The sequence below is a fragment of the Micromesistius poutassou genome (genome assembly GCF_964030765.1).
Source record: "Micromesistius poutassou genome assembly, contig: SCAFFOLD_1160, whole genome shotgun sequence".
Classification (NCBI taxonomy): Eukaryota; Metazoa; Chordata; class Actinopteri; order Gadiformes; family Gadidae; genus Micromesistius; species Micromesistius poutassou.
In genome coordinates, this window is record NW_028179864.1 from 1 (window position 1) to 14951 (window position 14951).

The 14951-nt window shown below is 51.8% G+C and overlaps 1 protein-coding gene across 1 annotated transcript; it reads right to left on the minus strand.

The window, feature by feature from the left end:
• Nucleotides 1-127: 127 nt before the first annotated feature.
• On the minus strand, nucleotides 128-14445 carry LOC311371334 (microtubule-associated serine/threonine-protein kinase 2-like; the record flags this gene model as incomplete). Its single annotated transcript, XM_084489478.1, has 17 exons — nucleotides 128-193; nucleotides 608-834; nucleotides 1615-1860; nucleotides 2724-2900; nucleotides 3502-3647; nucleotides 4054-4211; nucleotides 5361-5470; nucleotides 6794-6916; nucleotides 7017-7118; nucleotides 8036-8201; nucleotides 8664-8796; nucleotides 9278-9416; nucleotides 9752-9960; nucleotides 11257-11354; nucleotides 11689-11756; nucleotides 12294-12426; nucleotides 14344-14445. Coding segments are annotated over 17 exons (2403 nt in total), but the record flags the coding sequence as incomplete, so codon positions are not given.
• Between the last annotated feature and the right edge of the window lie 506 nt (nucleotides 14446-14951).

Below are 14951 nucleotides of genomic sequence, written 5' to 3' on the forward strand. Positions count from 1 at the left end.
CAGCCTCCAGGAGAAGGTGACCACTTCCTCCGGGTCAATAGTTGTTTACTGCCATCTTGTGTCAACAACAAGAACTGTTGACTCCTGGTCCTCCTCCTGGTTACCGTGGTGACTTCCTCCTGGTTACCGTGGTGACGTCCTCTGGTTGAACAACCAGACGATGCAGCAGCAGCTTTATCACATTCAACCACTGCTGGTTAACAGAGACCAACGCGTCAGAGGAGAGTGTGAGTTGAGTTGTGTGTTGAGTTGTGAGTTGTGCGTTGAGCTCTGCGTTGAGTTGTGCGTTGAGCTCTGTGCGTTGAGTTGTGTGTTGTGAGTTGAGTTGCGCGTTGAGTTGTGTGTTGAGTTGTGCGTTGAGTTGTGCGTTGAGTTGTGCGTTGAGTAGTGCGTTGAGCTGTGCTTTGAGCTGTGCTTTGAGTTGTGCGTTGAGTTGTGCGTTGAGTTGTGTGTTGAGTTGTGTGTTGTGAGTTGAGTTGTGCGTTGAGTTGTGCGTTGAGTTGTGCGTTGAGTTGTGTGTTGTGCGTTGAGTTGTGCGTTGAGTTGTGTGTTGTGAGTTGAGTTGTGCGTTGAGTTGTGCGTTGAGTTGTGCGCGGCCCAGACTCACCCACACCATGTGGTGCACTGTGTAGACGTCCGTGTCGCCCATGTACACCCGGATGGCTCTGAGGGTGAAGCCGTACTTCTTGCCCGCTCTGTGGATGACGATGGCCGGCTTCACGGGGCCCACGGCCGGGGACAGGTCCCGGCTCGGAGACGAGTCCCGCGAGGACGGATTGGACGACAGCGAGTGGGGCGACATGGGGCTGGCCAATGGCGAGGCTCCGTGGTGGTCTAGGGAACGCAACGGTATATAACGAGTTAACACACATGTTAGTGAGTTGTGAGTTGAGTTGTGAGTTGAGTTGTGTGTTTGTTGTGTGTGGGTATATAACGCTGGAGTTAACACACACGTATGTTACGTGTATACTTCATTTGTATTCCTGCAAAACATCAAACATCTGCGATCAGAGGCTTGAGTGCAGACTGATGAGGTACTAATGAATTGCAGATCATTTAGATTTAGTGTGCGACCTCAGAGAGTGAATAACGCAGGGCACTGAAAACTGTCCGCTAAAATCTGTTTGATTGACTCAACATTAGGGATCGACAGATATGGATTTTTTAGGCCCGATACGATAACGATTTCTTTCCCATCAGCCTTCGCCGCTGACCGATACGCCGATGACTGATTTTCTTGAGCCGATATATTTGGAGCCCATGCTGCTTCTGCTCCCTCAATTTACATCATGAAAATGACACAATGATGATAACAAATGGTACAAGTCTCAATTTAAAAAAGGAACATTTATTTAACTGTCTGTAAATCATGCCGGGAAAAATAAATCTCTAAAAATCTGCAAAAAAATACACGGAAAAACACGCAATACACGGAAAAAACGCAAATATCGGCCGATATATCAGTCGATCACTACTCAACATGAGACCATCGGACCACTACACTATACACAGACCCCTGACCCTGACCCCGGTGACCCCTGACCCTGACCCCTGACCCTGACCCCGGTGACCCGTGACCGACCCCTGACGCCGCTGACCCCTGACCCCACTGACCTGAGGGGATCATGAGGGACAGCGCGGTGGCGGAGGCCGACTTGATGACCTTGTTGACGGGCCTGGCGGCGGGCAGCGAGCCGTGCTTGTCCGCGTCCCCGGAGAGCAGGCGGTGGCGCGCCCGGCGGGCCGCCAGGTCGCTGATGGCCTTGGGCGTGGAGGCGGGGCCGCAGGGGCCGCCGTCCGGGACGGGGGCCCCGTTACCGCCAGTCACGGCCCGCTCAGTCACAGCGGCCAGACCACCAGCTGCACACACACAAAGACACACACACACACAGACACAGACACAGACACGCACACACACACGCACAAATACACACACAAAGACAGACACACACACACGCACAAAGACACACAAAGACAGACACACACACACACACACACACACACACAAAGACACATACACACACACACAAATACACACACAAAGACAGACACACACACACACGCACAAAGACACACAAAGACAGACACACACACACACACACACACACACACAAAGACACATACACACAAATACGCACACAAAGACACATACACATACAAATACGCACACAAAGACACATACACACACACACGCACGCACAAATACACACACGAGCACGAGAAAGAGATTTTTCGTCAACCCTAATGACAGTTAAGCTTTTCTGTACTATCGTAGTTTTACTTCAGTCTAGTTGTTCACTGTATGTCAAAATTGTATTTCTTGATAACACATTTGGTTCCTTATATTTTTACTAGTGCTGTCAAACGATTAAATATTTAATCGCGATTAATCGCATTCATGTCATAGTTAACTCGCAATTAATCGCACATTTTCGCACAAAAGAACGTTAATCTCGTGATTAAAAAAATTACACCGTTAAAATGGGTGCCGTTAATAATGTGATTAACCGACAGCACTAATCTTTACTTCTACTTTTTGTGCTTTTGAAATGTGTATCCAGGTTCTCCGGGCCAGGTGTGTGTTTGTCTGACAGTGTGTGACTGACCGGCAGCCCTGCTGAGCTGGCTGGAGCCGGCGGTGGAGCTGGAGCTGGAGGTGGCGGTGGAGGTGGCGGTGGAGGTGGAGCTGGAGGTGGCGGTGGCGGTGGAGGTGGAGGTGGTGAAGCTGGAGGTGGAGGTGGTGGAGGTGGCGGTAGAGCTGGCGGTGGCGGTGGTGGGCGAGTCCTCCAGCTTCAGCTCCCTCTCCACGGGGAGCTCGGGGATGGACAGGGGCAGCTCCTCGCTGCGCGCCCCCCTCAGCCCCATCTGCCCCAGCAGGCTGGGGCTCTTACGACAGCCGGCTGAACCGCCCAGCACACAAACAAACAAACAAACAAACAAACAACACAACCCAGAGTTAGATCAGCCCTCCAGCTCCCTGACACAGAGCAGAAGAGAACGCCGCTTTTGAGGACAGAAACTGGAATGTTTTGTTAGTTGAAGTAAATGGTCCTCATTTATATACAGCGCTTTTATCCAAAGCGCTTTACAGTGTTGACTGACATTCACCCATTCATTCATGCACACATTCACACACCGACGGCGGAGTCGACCCCGCAGGGCGACAGCCAGCGGGTCAGGAGCAGTCAGGGTGAGGCGTCTCGCTCAGGGACACCTCCACACTCCGCTAGGAGGAGGAGCCGGGGATCCAACCAGCGACCTTCAGGTTACCAGCCGACCCGCTCTACCTGTCTATCTGCCGCCCCTAATGCCGCCAGAAGTGAACGGTGCCTCTACTGGCCTCGTCAAGACAACAACATTCTGTTACTCACACAAAAGATAAAGTTGTATGCAAAACTAATTCAAAACCCCACAGTCCCTGTTCCTCAGTAGAGACACACCCCCTGGTTCAGGGCTGTCATGTGACCCTAGTCATGTGACCCTGAGGCTGTGCGGTGGTACCTGGGGCGAGGCCCTCCTCCTCGGAGGAGATGGCGAAGCGGGGCATCTCGATGATGGCGGAGCAGCAGCGGCGGCGCACCGTCAGCGGGGGGCTGGAGTCGCTCTCCGTGTGGGACGACTCCGACACCGACAGACGCTTCCTCAGGCTGGGGGGGGGGGGGGGGGGGGGCAGCGTTAACACAAACAGACTCTTATTAACCACACGACGGGGGGTTGTTGTGGCTTTGGTTTTAAAGGTCCCGTGACGCCATGCCACCAGGTGTGAGTGTGATTGGCCGTTACGAGCCGTTTTGGAAATCAGCCCCTTATGACATCACGGGTGGGCGTGTCCAACTAGATGTGTGACGGACAGATGAGCAGCGTCTGCTCCAGTCCACCGGGTCGGCTGGTGGACTGATCTACCCAGCACACATCTAGGTGGACACGCCCACCTGTGATGTCATAAGGGGCAGATTTCCAAAACGTCTTGTAACGGCCAATCACAGCCACACCTGGTGGCATGTCATGGGGGGGGGGGGGTCTTTCTCTCAGGGTAACTACGGCAACACTCACATCTCCGGGGAGCCCACCAGCCAGGAGCGGTGGTCGCGGGCCTTCAGGCCGCTGAGGCCGGCCGCCCGCTCCCCCCCCTCCTCGCTGAGGCTGCGCTTGTTGGGCGGGGGGGTCCGCTTCTCCTCGTGGAGGGACAGACGCTCCATGCTGCTGTACACCTGCAGGGGGTCACCACAGGGGTCAGGGGTCATCACAGGGGTCACCACAGGGGTCAGGGGTCACCACAGGGGTCAGGGGTCATCACACAGGTCACCACAGGGGTCAGGGGTCACCACACAGGTCACCACAGGGGTCAGGGGTCATCACACAGGTCACCACAGGGGTCAGGGGTCATCACAGGGGTCACCACAGGGGTCAGGGGTCATCACAGGGGTCAGGGGTCACCACAGGGGTCAGGGGTCATCACACAGGTCACCACAGGGGTCAGAGGTCATCACAAAGAGCTGAACCACACAGATAAGACACTTGTCGTCATGTTTTAAAGTTGCTAACCATCAAGCGCTCTAATTTGAGTGGAGTTTGTTAGAATTGCCAAAGCCATCCATAGGATAATCAGGGCATCTCCTCCCTGATATGTTTGGAGAATTATTACTGCCAGACAATCAAAGTTGTGTGAAACGCTTCTCAATGAAGAAACATGGAGGGATGGAGCACAGAGGGAGGGTTTATTGGGTTGTGCATTTTCCAAATCCTGCTCTCCACGACTGACTTGCTTTACAACTCTCTAATGGACTAAAGGCTCTCCCTTCAGTAGAACCCTTTTGTCATCCTAGGACAGACACGGGTGTAACACTGATGTAACACTCTGCTCCCTTCACGTGATTGGCCACGGACTAGTGGACTCCCCTCGTTAAGGTAATTACACTCTGTGGTCCGAGACGCACGCAGCAAGCATAGCAGGTACCGGTGGTAATGCCCAGGGAGACACCTGCACTGGCCCCTGTATGGTGTGTGTGTGTGTGGCCCCTGAATGGTGTGTGTGTGGCCCCTGAATGGTGTGTGTATGGCCCCTGTGTGGTGTGTGTATGGCCCCTGTGTGTGTGTGTGTGTGTGTGTATGGCCCCTGTGTTTGTGTGTGTGTGTGTGTGTGTGTGTGTGTATGGCCCCTGTGTGTGTGTGTGTGTATGGCCCCTGTGTGTGTGTGTGTGTGTGTATGGCCCCTGTGTGTGTGTGTGTGTGTGTGTACGGCCCCTGTGTGTGTGTGTGTGTGTGTGTGTACGGCCCCTGTGTGTGTGCGTGTGTGTGTGTGTGGCCCCTGTATGGTGTGTGTATGGCCCCTGAGTGTGCGTGTGTGTGTGTGTGTGCACCTTGCTGAAGCGGGGGGAGCAGGAGGAGAACTGTCTGATCTCCACGTGCTCCTCGTCGTTGGTGTCGTCTTCGTCCTCAGAGTCCAGGTGGTGGTAGCGGTCGGAACGAGCTGCGTGACACACACACACACACACACACACACACACACTTTACAAAATGGTGACCTCCAGCATGTCAAGAGTCAAGGGTAATCTCCCTGGAGCGTCGATTGTGTGAATCGACCGGGCACATGACTATCTCCCATTGAGCTCTACTAACGATCTCTTTGATTAGTTGAGCTGCTGATAATCTAGTTACGCTCGCATTTAAATCTCCTAATGGAAATGTCGCCTGCATATTTAATTAGGTGTTTGCTTGCATCGTGCAAGCGGTGGTTAGAGTCACCTCTACAGAACCACAGTCAACAGGCAATGAGCCAACGCCTCACCGACCAGAGACCAACGCCTCACTGACCAGAGACCAACGCCTCACTGACCAGAGACCAACGCCTCACTGACCAGAGACCAACGCCTCACTGACCAGAGACCAACGCCTCACTGACCAGAGACCAACGCCTCACTGACCAGAGACCAACGCCTCACTGACCAGAGACCAACGCCTCACTGACCAGAGACCAACGCCTCACTGACCAGAGACCAACGGTTCACTGACCAGAGACCAACGCCTCACTGACCAGAGACCAACGCCTCACTGACCAGAGACCAACGCCTCACTGACCAGAGACCAAAGCCTCACTGACCAGAGACCAACGCCTCACTGACCAGAGACCAACGCCTCACTGACCAGAGACCAACGCCTCACTGACCAGAGACCAACGCCTCACTGACCAGAGACCAACGCCTCACTGACCAGAGACCAACGCCTCACTGACCAGAGACCAACGCCTCACTGACCAGAGACCAACGCCTCACTGACCAGAGACCAACGCCTCACTGACCAGAGACCAACGCCTCACTGACCAGAGACCAACGCCTCACTGACCAGAGACCAACGCCTCACTGACCAGAGACCAACGCCTCACTGACCAGAGACCAACGCCTCACTGACCAGAGACCAACGCCTCACTGACCAGAGACCAACGCCTCACTGACCAGAGACCAACGCCTCACTGACCAGAGACCAACGGTTCACTGACCAGAGACCAACGCCTCACTGACCAGAGACCAACGCCTCACTGACCAGAGACCAACGCCTCACTGACCAGAGACCAACGCCTCACCGACCAGAGACCAACGCCTCACTGACCAGAGACCAACGCCTCACTGACCAGAGACCAACGCCTCACTGACCAGAGACCAACGCCTCACTGACCAGAGACCAACGCCTCACTGACCAGAGACCAGCGCCTCACTGCCCAGCAGTGGAGTCCAGAGGAGCAGAGGACCGGAGAGAGACCCTGGAGACTCGAGGGAGAGGTCAGAGGTCAACGTACTGTCGAAGTAGCTGGTGTCGTCCTCAGACTCCAGCTGAGGGATGAACTCGGCCTTCTGCCTCAGCAGGCCGTTCCAGTCCAGCTCCGTGAAGAAGCCGTGCTGCTTCACCTCGTAAGCACTTCCTGTGGAAACAGGAAACAGGAAACAAGAGTTTAATCCACGTCTCATTTGGTTGGGATACCATTACGATGTTAACTGTTGTTGTTGTTGTTGTTGTGTTACCTGTGCCCAGCCTCTCCAGCGGGTTCTGCCTCAGCAGCTTGCAGATGAGGTCCTGGGCCTCGAGGGGCAGGGCCTCGTCGTCCTCCGGCCAGATGATCTCGTCTAGAGGCCAGACAGAGGAGAACAGAGAGCTCTGCTCAGCGGCTCCTCGGGGGAAACAACGCCCTCATTCTATTGATCTCAAGTCGGCTGCTTTTTATTATTGTATGCCTTCTGTATTGATCCAGAAGACAATAACCGAGATCTGAGAGATGATATGAGCCGTTCAGTTATTTACAGGGTAACCTTAGGCCTCGCATCACTCAAGGACGGCCCCGACAAACTCATCGACGCCGTGCATAGATATGTACAGGAAGACACGCGCACGATATGTGGAATCAATGCAGGGTTTGTGGACATTGATCTCCCCTTTCATCACAGAGGAATCAAAGCATAAACAATCTGTGTAGGGGAGGACGCTAGTGGGTTCCCCCCCCTGGAGCATCACGGCTGGATGACGTCACGAAGCCCGCTTTGTTTTAACCATCAGATCATCTCCCGCCGTGTGTTCTCCAGCTCTCTGCTGCCCTCAGAACGTCTGACAGAACAGAACAGAACCAGAGAGAACACGCCCCCTCTCAGCAGGGAGTAACACACCGCTATTCATCCAGTTAAGGACCTTTTAATTGAATAAAACTTTCAATGTTCTGAACTCGGTATGCGCCAGAGAAAGGCGTGGCGCGTTTGTAAGCGTAGAACATAAAGCGCTGTCCCTTTCTTTTCAAACATTATTTCTGCACATTTTTTTTACCTGGCAAGTGGAGAGGAGGAGGTGGCATATCAGGGAGGAGGCCCCGCCCCCTGTCCCAGGCCCCTCCCCCCAGCCTCCGCCCCCTGTCCCAGGCCCCACCCCCTGTCTGTCCCAGGCCCCGCCCCCTGTCTGTCCCAGGCGCCGCCCCCTGTCTGTCCCAGGCCCCACCCCCTGCCCCAGGCCCCGCCCCTCCCTGTGGCGTGTGTGTGTGTGTGTGTGTGGTGCTCACCACTGATGACCTGTCCAAACAGCTCCTCCGGAGTGTCCCCGAAGAAGGGCGCGCAGCCCACCAGGAACTCGTACAGGATGACCCCCATGGCCCACCAGTCCACCGGCTTGCCGTAGCCCTGCCTCAGGATGACCTCCGGGGCGATGTACTCCGGGGTGCCACACACCTGGGGGGGGGGGGGCGGAGGAGGGGGAGGGGGGGGGTGCACAACCAGCCCGTTTAGCACAGGCTCCCTGGACGAGAGCTCAGCTCAGATCACACGGCTTTGCTGTGAACATTCGCAAAGATTCGCCCAAATCTGCGTGGATACTGAGAGACTGTACGCTGGTTGATCGATGTGGAAGCATGCCGTTTTCATAACACCCAGCTAAATCTAAACGCTGCATTTTCAATTGGCTGCGATAATCCAACCATTTAACGGAGGTCGCTTTGAATGATTTTGAAACATCTTTAATATCACATGGACACATGGCCAGAAGAGATGCCACAAACACCTTTAACGACTTGCTACAACAGTGTGAACACAAAGGGATCTTCTTCAGACACCAACACCGCGTCTCTTTACGGTCAGGTGTAAACGAGGTCTCCAGAGGGTACGGAGAAGACGAGGTGTGGGAGGGAGGCTGACCTGTTTGTCCAGGAACTCCCTGGTGTCCTTCTCGATGTGTCCTTCATACAGGTTGGTGGTGAGGCTCATCAGACCGATCTTAGACAGACCGAAGTCCGTCAGCTTAATGTGGCCCATGGACGTGATCAGAAGACTACGGACACACAGAGCGCCCAGTATGAGAAACACATCCCTAGTCTGGAATCAAGATCTATGAACACTCAATGCAGGTTGTATTCATTCACTGTACTTAATTGTGTAGCATGTACTTAATTGTGTTGTGCATGCATGTTGTGTAGCATGTACTTAGTTGTGTTGTGCATGCATGTTGTGTAGCATGTACGTAGTTGTGCAGCATCTGCAGTAGCCTAGCTATCACTGCTGTGTACGGGTAATGGGGTCGGCCTGGCGATTGTCAGTGCTTGAACTTGGTTCTATGAACGTCTTTACTGTACCAACGGCGATATATTGTTTCACTTCTTATGACAAATGTACTTATTGTAAGTCGCTTTGGATAAAAGCGTCTGCTAAATGCCCTGAATGTAAATGTAAAATGAACACTAAATCTAAATAGAGACTACAGTAGAATGCATAATGTATTTCCAGTCATCTGGGAACATGGAACACGGTCTTACTTGTCGGGTTTGAGGTCTCTGTGCACGATGCCGTAGTTGTGCAGGTACTCCAGGGCCAACACCGTCTCCGCAAAGTACATGCGGGCCATGTCCACCGGCAGGGCGCCGATGTTCTTCAGCAGAGTGGCACAGTCCCCGCCTGGGACGCACACACGCACACACACACACACACACACACACACACACACACACACACACACACACACACACACACACACACACACACACACACACACACACACACACACACACACACACACACACACACACACCATGAGAGAGAGCCACGGAGACAGGGAAACATAGAACAACACAGAAGGTCGTAGAGTAAGAAGGCACACGGTACATATCTCCCCATATCTCCCCATGCCAACGCAAAAGAAAAAGACCAGACGGCATTGGGCAGAGACAAGGAGCCATGACCGCGATGGAGGAACCTCTCCCGAACCAGGAGGACGACGGACGGGTCCTCACCCTCCACGTACTCCATCACCATGCAGAGGTGCCTGCGGGTCTCGAAGGAGCAGAACATGGACACCACGAAGGGGTTCTCGGCGAAGGTGAGGATGTCGCGCTCCACGAAGGCCTGCTGGATCTGGTTCCTCAGGATCAGGTTCTGCTTGTTGATCTTCTTCATGGCGAAGCGCTGCCGCGTCTCCTTGTGCCGCACCAGGAACACGGCCCTGTGGGGAGCACGGGGTGGAGCCGTTATGACAGGTTCCTACTAGTGATCCACCCACAGGAGGATCCGTTATGACAGGTTCCTACTAGTGATCCACCCATAAGAGGATCCGTTATGTTCCTACTAGTGATCCACCCATAAGAGGATCCGTTATGTTCCTACTAGTGATCCACCCATAAGAGGATCCGTTATGTTCCTACTAGTGATCCACCCACAGGAGGATCCGTTATGACAGGTTCCTACTAGTGATCCACCCATAAGAGGATCCATTATGTTCCTACTAGTGATCCACCCATAAGAGGATCCGTTATGTTCCTACTAGTGATCCACCCACAGGAGGATCCGTTATGTTCCTACTAGTGATCCACCCATAAGAGGATCCGTTATGTTCCTACTAGTGATCCACCCATAAGAGGATCCGTTATGTTCCTACTAGTGATCCACCCACAGGAGGATCCGTTATGTTCCTACTAGTGATCCACCCACAGGAGGATCCGTTATGTTCCTACTAGTGATCCACCCATAGGAGGATCCATTATGTTCCTACTAGTGATCCACCCACAGGAGGATCCATTATGTTCCTACTAGTGATCCACCCACAGGAGGATCCGTTATGTTCCTACTAGTGATCCACCCACAGGAGGATCCATTATGTTCCTACTAGTGATCCACCCATAGGAGGATCCATTATGTTCCTACTAGTGATCCACCCACAGGAGGATCCGTTATGTTCCTACTAGTGATCCACCCATAGGAGGATCCTTTAGGACAAGTTCCTACTAGTGATCCACTCATATATCGGCTGATATTATGATGATTTTTTCCACTGATTTTTATTATTACTATTTTTTTAAATATTTTTTCCCGGCATGATTTACAGCCAGTTCAATAAATGTTCCTTTTTTAAATTGAGACTTGTAACATTTGTTATCATCATGGTGTCATTTTTATGATGTCAATTGAGGGAGCAAAAGCAGCATCGGCTCCAAAAAATCCATATTGGTCGATCCCTAGTACCTACCCCCCCCCCCCCCCCCCTGAAATAAACCACTAGAAGACATCTCCATTATAATTGTAAAAAGACAACTAGGGAAGGTTTGGTGAAAGAACAAAAAGCCTCAAAGAAAATGAAAGAACTTTACAAAACCATCAGTATTGTTGCCAGGGCTCCCACGCCTCTCTCAAACGTCACTACCCTGAGGTCTGAACGAGACTACAGAGGAGTCACAGGGAGGAAAGGAGACATGGAAACCCACAGGATGAAGTAAAGACTAGAATGAGGACCAGGCTCTCGTACCCATAGGCTCCGTTGCTGATGAGTTTGATGTTCTCAAAGTCTTCCTCCCGTGGGGGTTTGGTTTTGGTCTGTGGGGCGGTGACTGTGGCCCCTCGGCCCTGAAACACACAACGGACCTCAGACAGGAATACAGGATACCAACGTACCAACCGCAGGCATCGTGATCACAGGAACCAACTACACACGAGCGCCTTGCTTCTCTTGTCTTATCGAGCCACATAGGGAGAAACCGCATCCAGGAATCCAGAACCGGTTCCAAGGTACTTAATAAGACAAATCCAAGACTGTGTTGAGCGACGCGTTACAAGCGCCTGCATCCCCATGGTTACCAGGGGGATGTGATCAGTAGAAACACCTTGGATATGGTTCTAGGTCCATGGAGACGTTTTAATAACACGGATGGATAACATATCTGCTGCGTGTTTCACTTACATCTACCGACTCGTCAGTCTCTGGGGTGTCTGGATGGCCGCTGTCATAGCTGCTCAGCTGGGCCATTTCTAGAGGAACACAGACGGAAGAGTTACCCCCACACAGCACCAAACCACAGAGGAAGTCCCCTCTCTCATTCAGCCACGTCACGCGGGACTGGAGGAGCGGACGGCATCGCCCTGCGTCTGTGGATTGTGTGGATGGGGTGCAGGGTGTGGATGTGGTGGATGTGGTGGATGGGGTGGATGGGGTGCAGGGTGTGGATGTGGTGGATGGGGTGGATGGGGTGGATGGGGTGCAGGGTGTGGATGGGGTGGATGGAGCGCAGGGTGTGGATGGTGTGGATGGTGTGGATGGGGCGCAGGGTGTGGATGGTGTGGATGGTCTGTATGTGGTGCATCATGTGTATGTGGTGTCTAAAGTTATCTAAAAAGGACCACAATGGAAACAAGCCTTTGGGCTTTATTGTGTTTTTTTTATCCTTTTGAACACTTTTTGTTAATTGTTGTTCAATAAAGTTTTCATTCATTCATTCATTCATTCATTCGTGCATCGTGTGTATGTGGTGCTGGAGGGGCGCTGGTAGAGCGCTGGTGTCACCGTACCCTCCAGGGGGTCTCTGGTGAGCCCCAGCTGGCTGATGATGTATCGGGGGATGTCCGACTTGATGCCCTGGCCCTCCTTGGCATGGCCCTCTGCTGCCTCCAGGAGGTGGTAGAACTCCTCGGGGTCAAACTCCTGCACGGACACACGGACACAGAGGGGGGGGGGGGGGGGGGTGAATAGAAGAGCGGGTGGGTCTGTGGTGAGGAGGGCCCTGCAGCGCAGCAGACGGGCTCTGGGGATGAGACGGAGACACGGTGGAACATGGTCGTGGGAGTGCTGAGGACCAGCACTAGGACAGGGTTGTGATGCTACAGCGTCGTTCTTCTAGACATGCAGCGCGCCTTCATAAAAGCGCCTTCTATTGGCTGTTTGAGTACACAAGTGGTTCTGCATGTACCGCACGTGCAAAAGTGAGCATCGCTGGGTCAAAAGGTGGGCATGTGCTTCTCCATCTCCCCCCCTCGGTACCCGGTGTCCACAGCCACAGACAAAGACTTCCCCACGCACATTAAAACCATATCATGTTAACACACACACACACAGTGGGGCAGTGTGTGTGAGAGCCCCAACTGCTGGGTGATCAGTCAGGACTACACTTTGAGAACAGCAGGGGCAGCTTCTGTGTATGACTCATCTCTCCCCCATCCTCCCTCCCTCCCTCCCTCCCTCGCTATCCGGCAGACTCTCTTGTTGCCATCCCTCATTCCACCCTTATTGGTATTAACTCCCCCTCTCTCCCCTCTATCCTCCATGGATATCGCCTCATCTCTCGTCTTGGGTGTAAGGGGGGGGGGGGGTATTAGAGAGATGATTGCCGGGGGGATGGGGGGGTTCTAGTGGTATTAATAAAAAAGCTGCACACTAGCAGTTATGAGAGGAAGTGTGTGTATGCAAACTCAATTACGCCTTCGCCTGACTTAATACTCCCAGTGGATTGCAATTAATTAATTGCTTTGCTCAAATCGTTTGACACCGAGCGCAGGATTGATGTAGAATGTTAATCAAGCAGGAGCATAATAGTCTTTGCAGTGTGAGAATCCAATTACTTGTAAATACGGGAAAAGGCTTCACTGTAATTGCTGTAATTTACAGTGGCATGGAATATGAAAATGTTATGTCTTAATTAGGGGTGTAACCATACACAAAAGTCACGATACGTACCTCGGTTTTTAAGTCACGGTTCGGTATGTTGTTCGGTACAGCAGTTTTTATTATTTTATTTTTATTAAAAAATTGGATTTTGATTTGATTTATTAAATTGTATCAAACAACTGCCTCACACAAAAGACAATCAAATACAATTGAGGATAAAAACACAATAAAGTCCAGGACTTATTTCCATTGTGGTCCTCAACACAAAACATCAGGACAAGACAAGACACTAACAGAGTGTGTGATAATCAATAAAAACTTTATTAAATTTATTTTTATTTTTCTTCTCGGTACGTACAGAAATGAAACGCGCATCGAACCGTTAGACCCGTACTGAGAAATTTTCGGTACGAATGAGTATCGTTACACCCCTAGTCTTAATGGTGTACTGGAAGGCATATATTAATCAAGTCAAGTCAAGTCAAGTTTTATTTGTATAGCACAATTTTACATGCGGCTGAGCCGCAACCAAAGTGCTTCACAGGAAGTGCAGATACACAATGAAAAATTAAAAGACAAAGACTCTAGGAGTTAAAACAGGATAAAATAGAAGATAAATTTAAAAGGTAACTAGGGGACACTATTTGCTGGCACTTGAAAAAGGAAACGCTAATCGAAGGCCAGTGAAAAAAGGTGGGTCTTTAAATGAGATTTAAAATCATTTAGCGAATGTTAACAGCAGCATTAAAAATTAGTAAAGAATTATTCTTTCCATTCCCAAAAAATAATAAGACCAAAAAATGTGAGAGTATCATAATTCTACGTACTGAATGAATTCTAAACGCATTTCCAAAAATAGTGCTAATTCTAGAAACATTTAGTGTACAAACAAATGTTGATGGAGACGGGTGAATAAATGCTGACGCCTGATTGGTCGAGGCGCGCGGCGACTCTTACCAGACACTCCAGCAGGCGGGCGGGACGGGCGATCACGATCATCAGCTTCCTCACCAGCTGCGTCACGAAGGTGACCTCCACACTCTCAGAGCGCTCGTGGGCCTGGGGACGGACACACGGACACACGGACACACACACACACACACACACACACACACACACACACACACATTGTAAAAGTGGACTTTTCACACTTCACACTTTCTACTGCAAATCAGGACATGTACTGGATACAAGGTTCTTGGAGCCACAACAAGTGTAAAATGTGTATATTAATATGCATTAGGGGCTTGTCCTCTCTACAACCCCAATGAAAGCTGCTCTGGGGATTCATAACGTGGATCAAACAATCCAAGGGACGTAATTGGCTGGAGATGAAACCAGTTTCAGTCACTCAGTCGGTGTTTCTTAGATTCTTCATTCCAGTCCGACCTTGGAGCGGCTTACCCGCTTCCCCGTCCTCCACAAACAAGACGCCCAAAGAACGGGCAGCGAACAAACGTCAACCTCCAGGACCGTCTCTCTCCACGCCGCACCGGGCAGCGTGAGGTCGTTTCAATCAGCCTCCCCTCTCGCCTCTCATTCACCCCAGAATGCCTCGCCAGCTC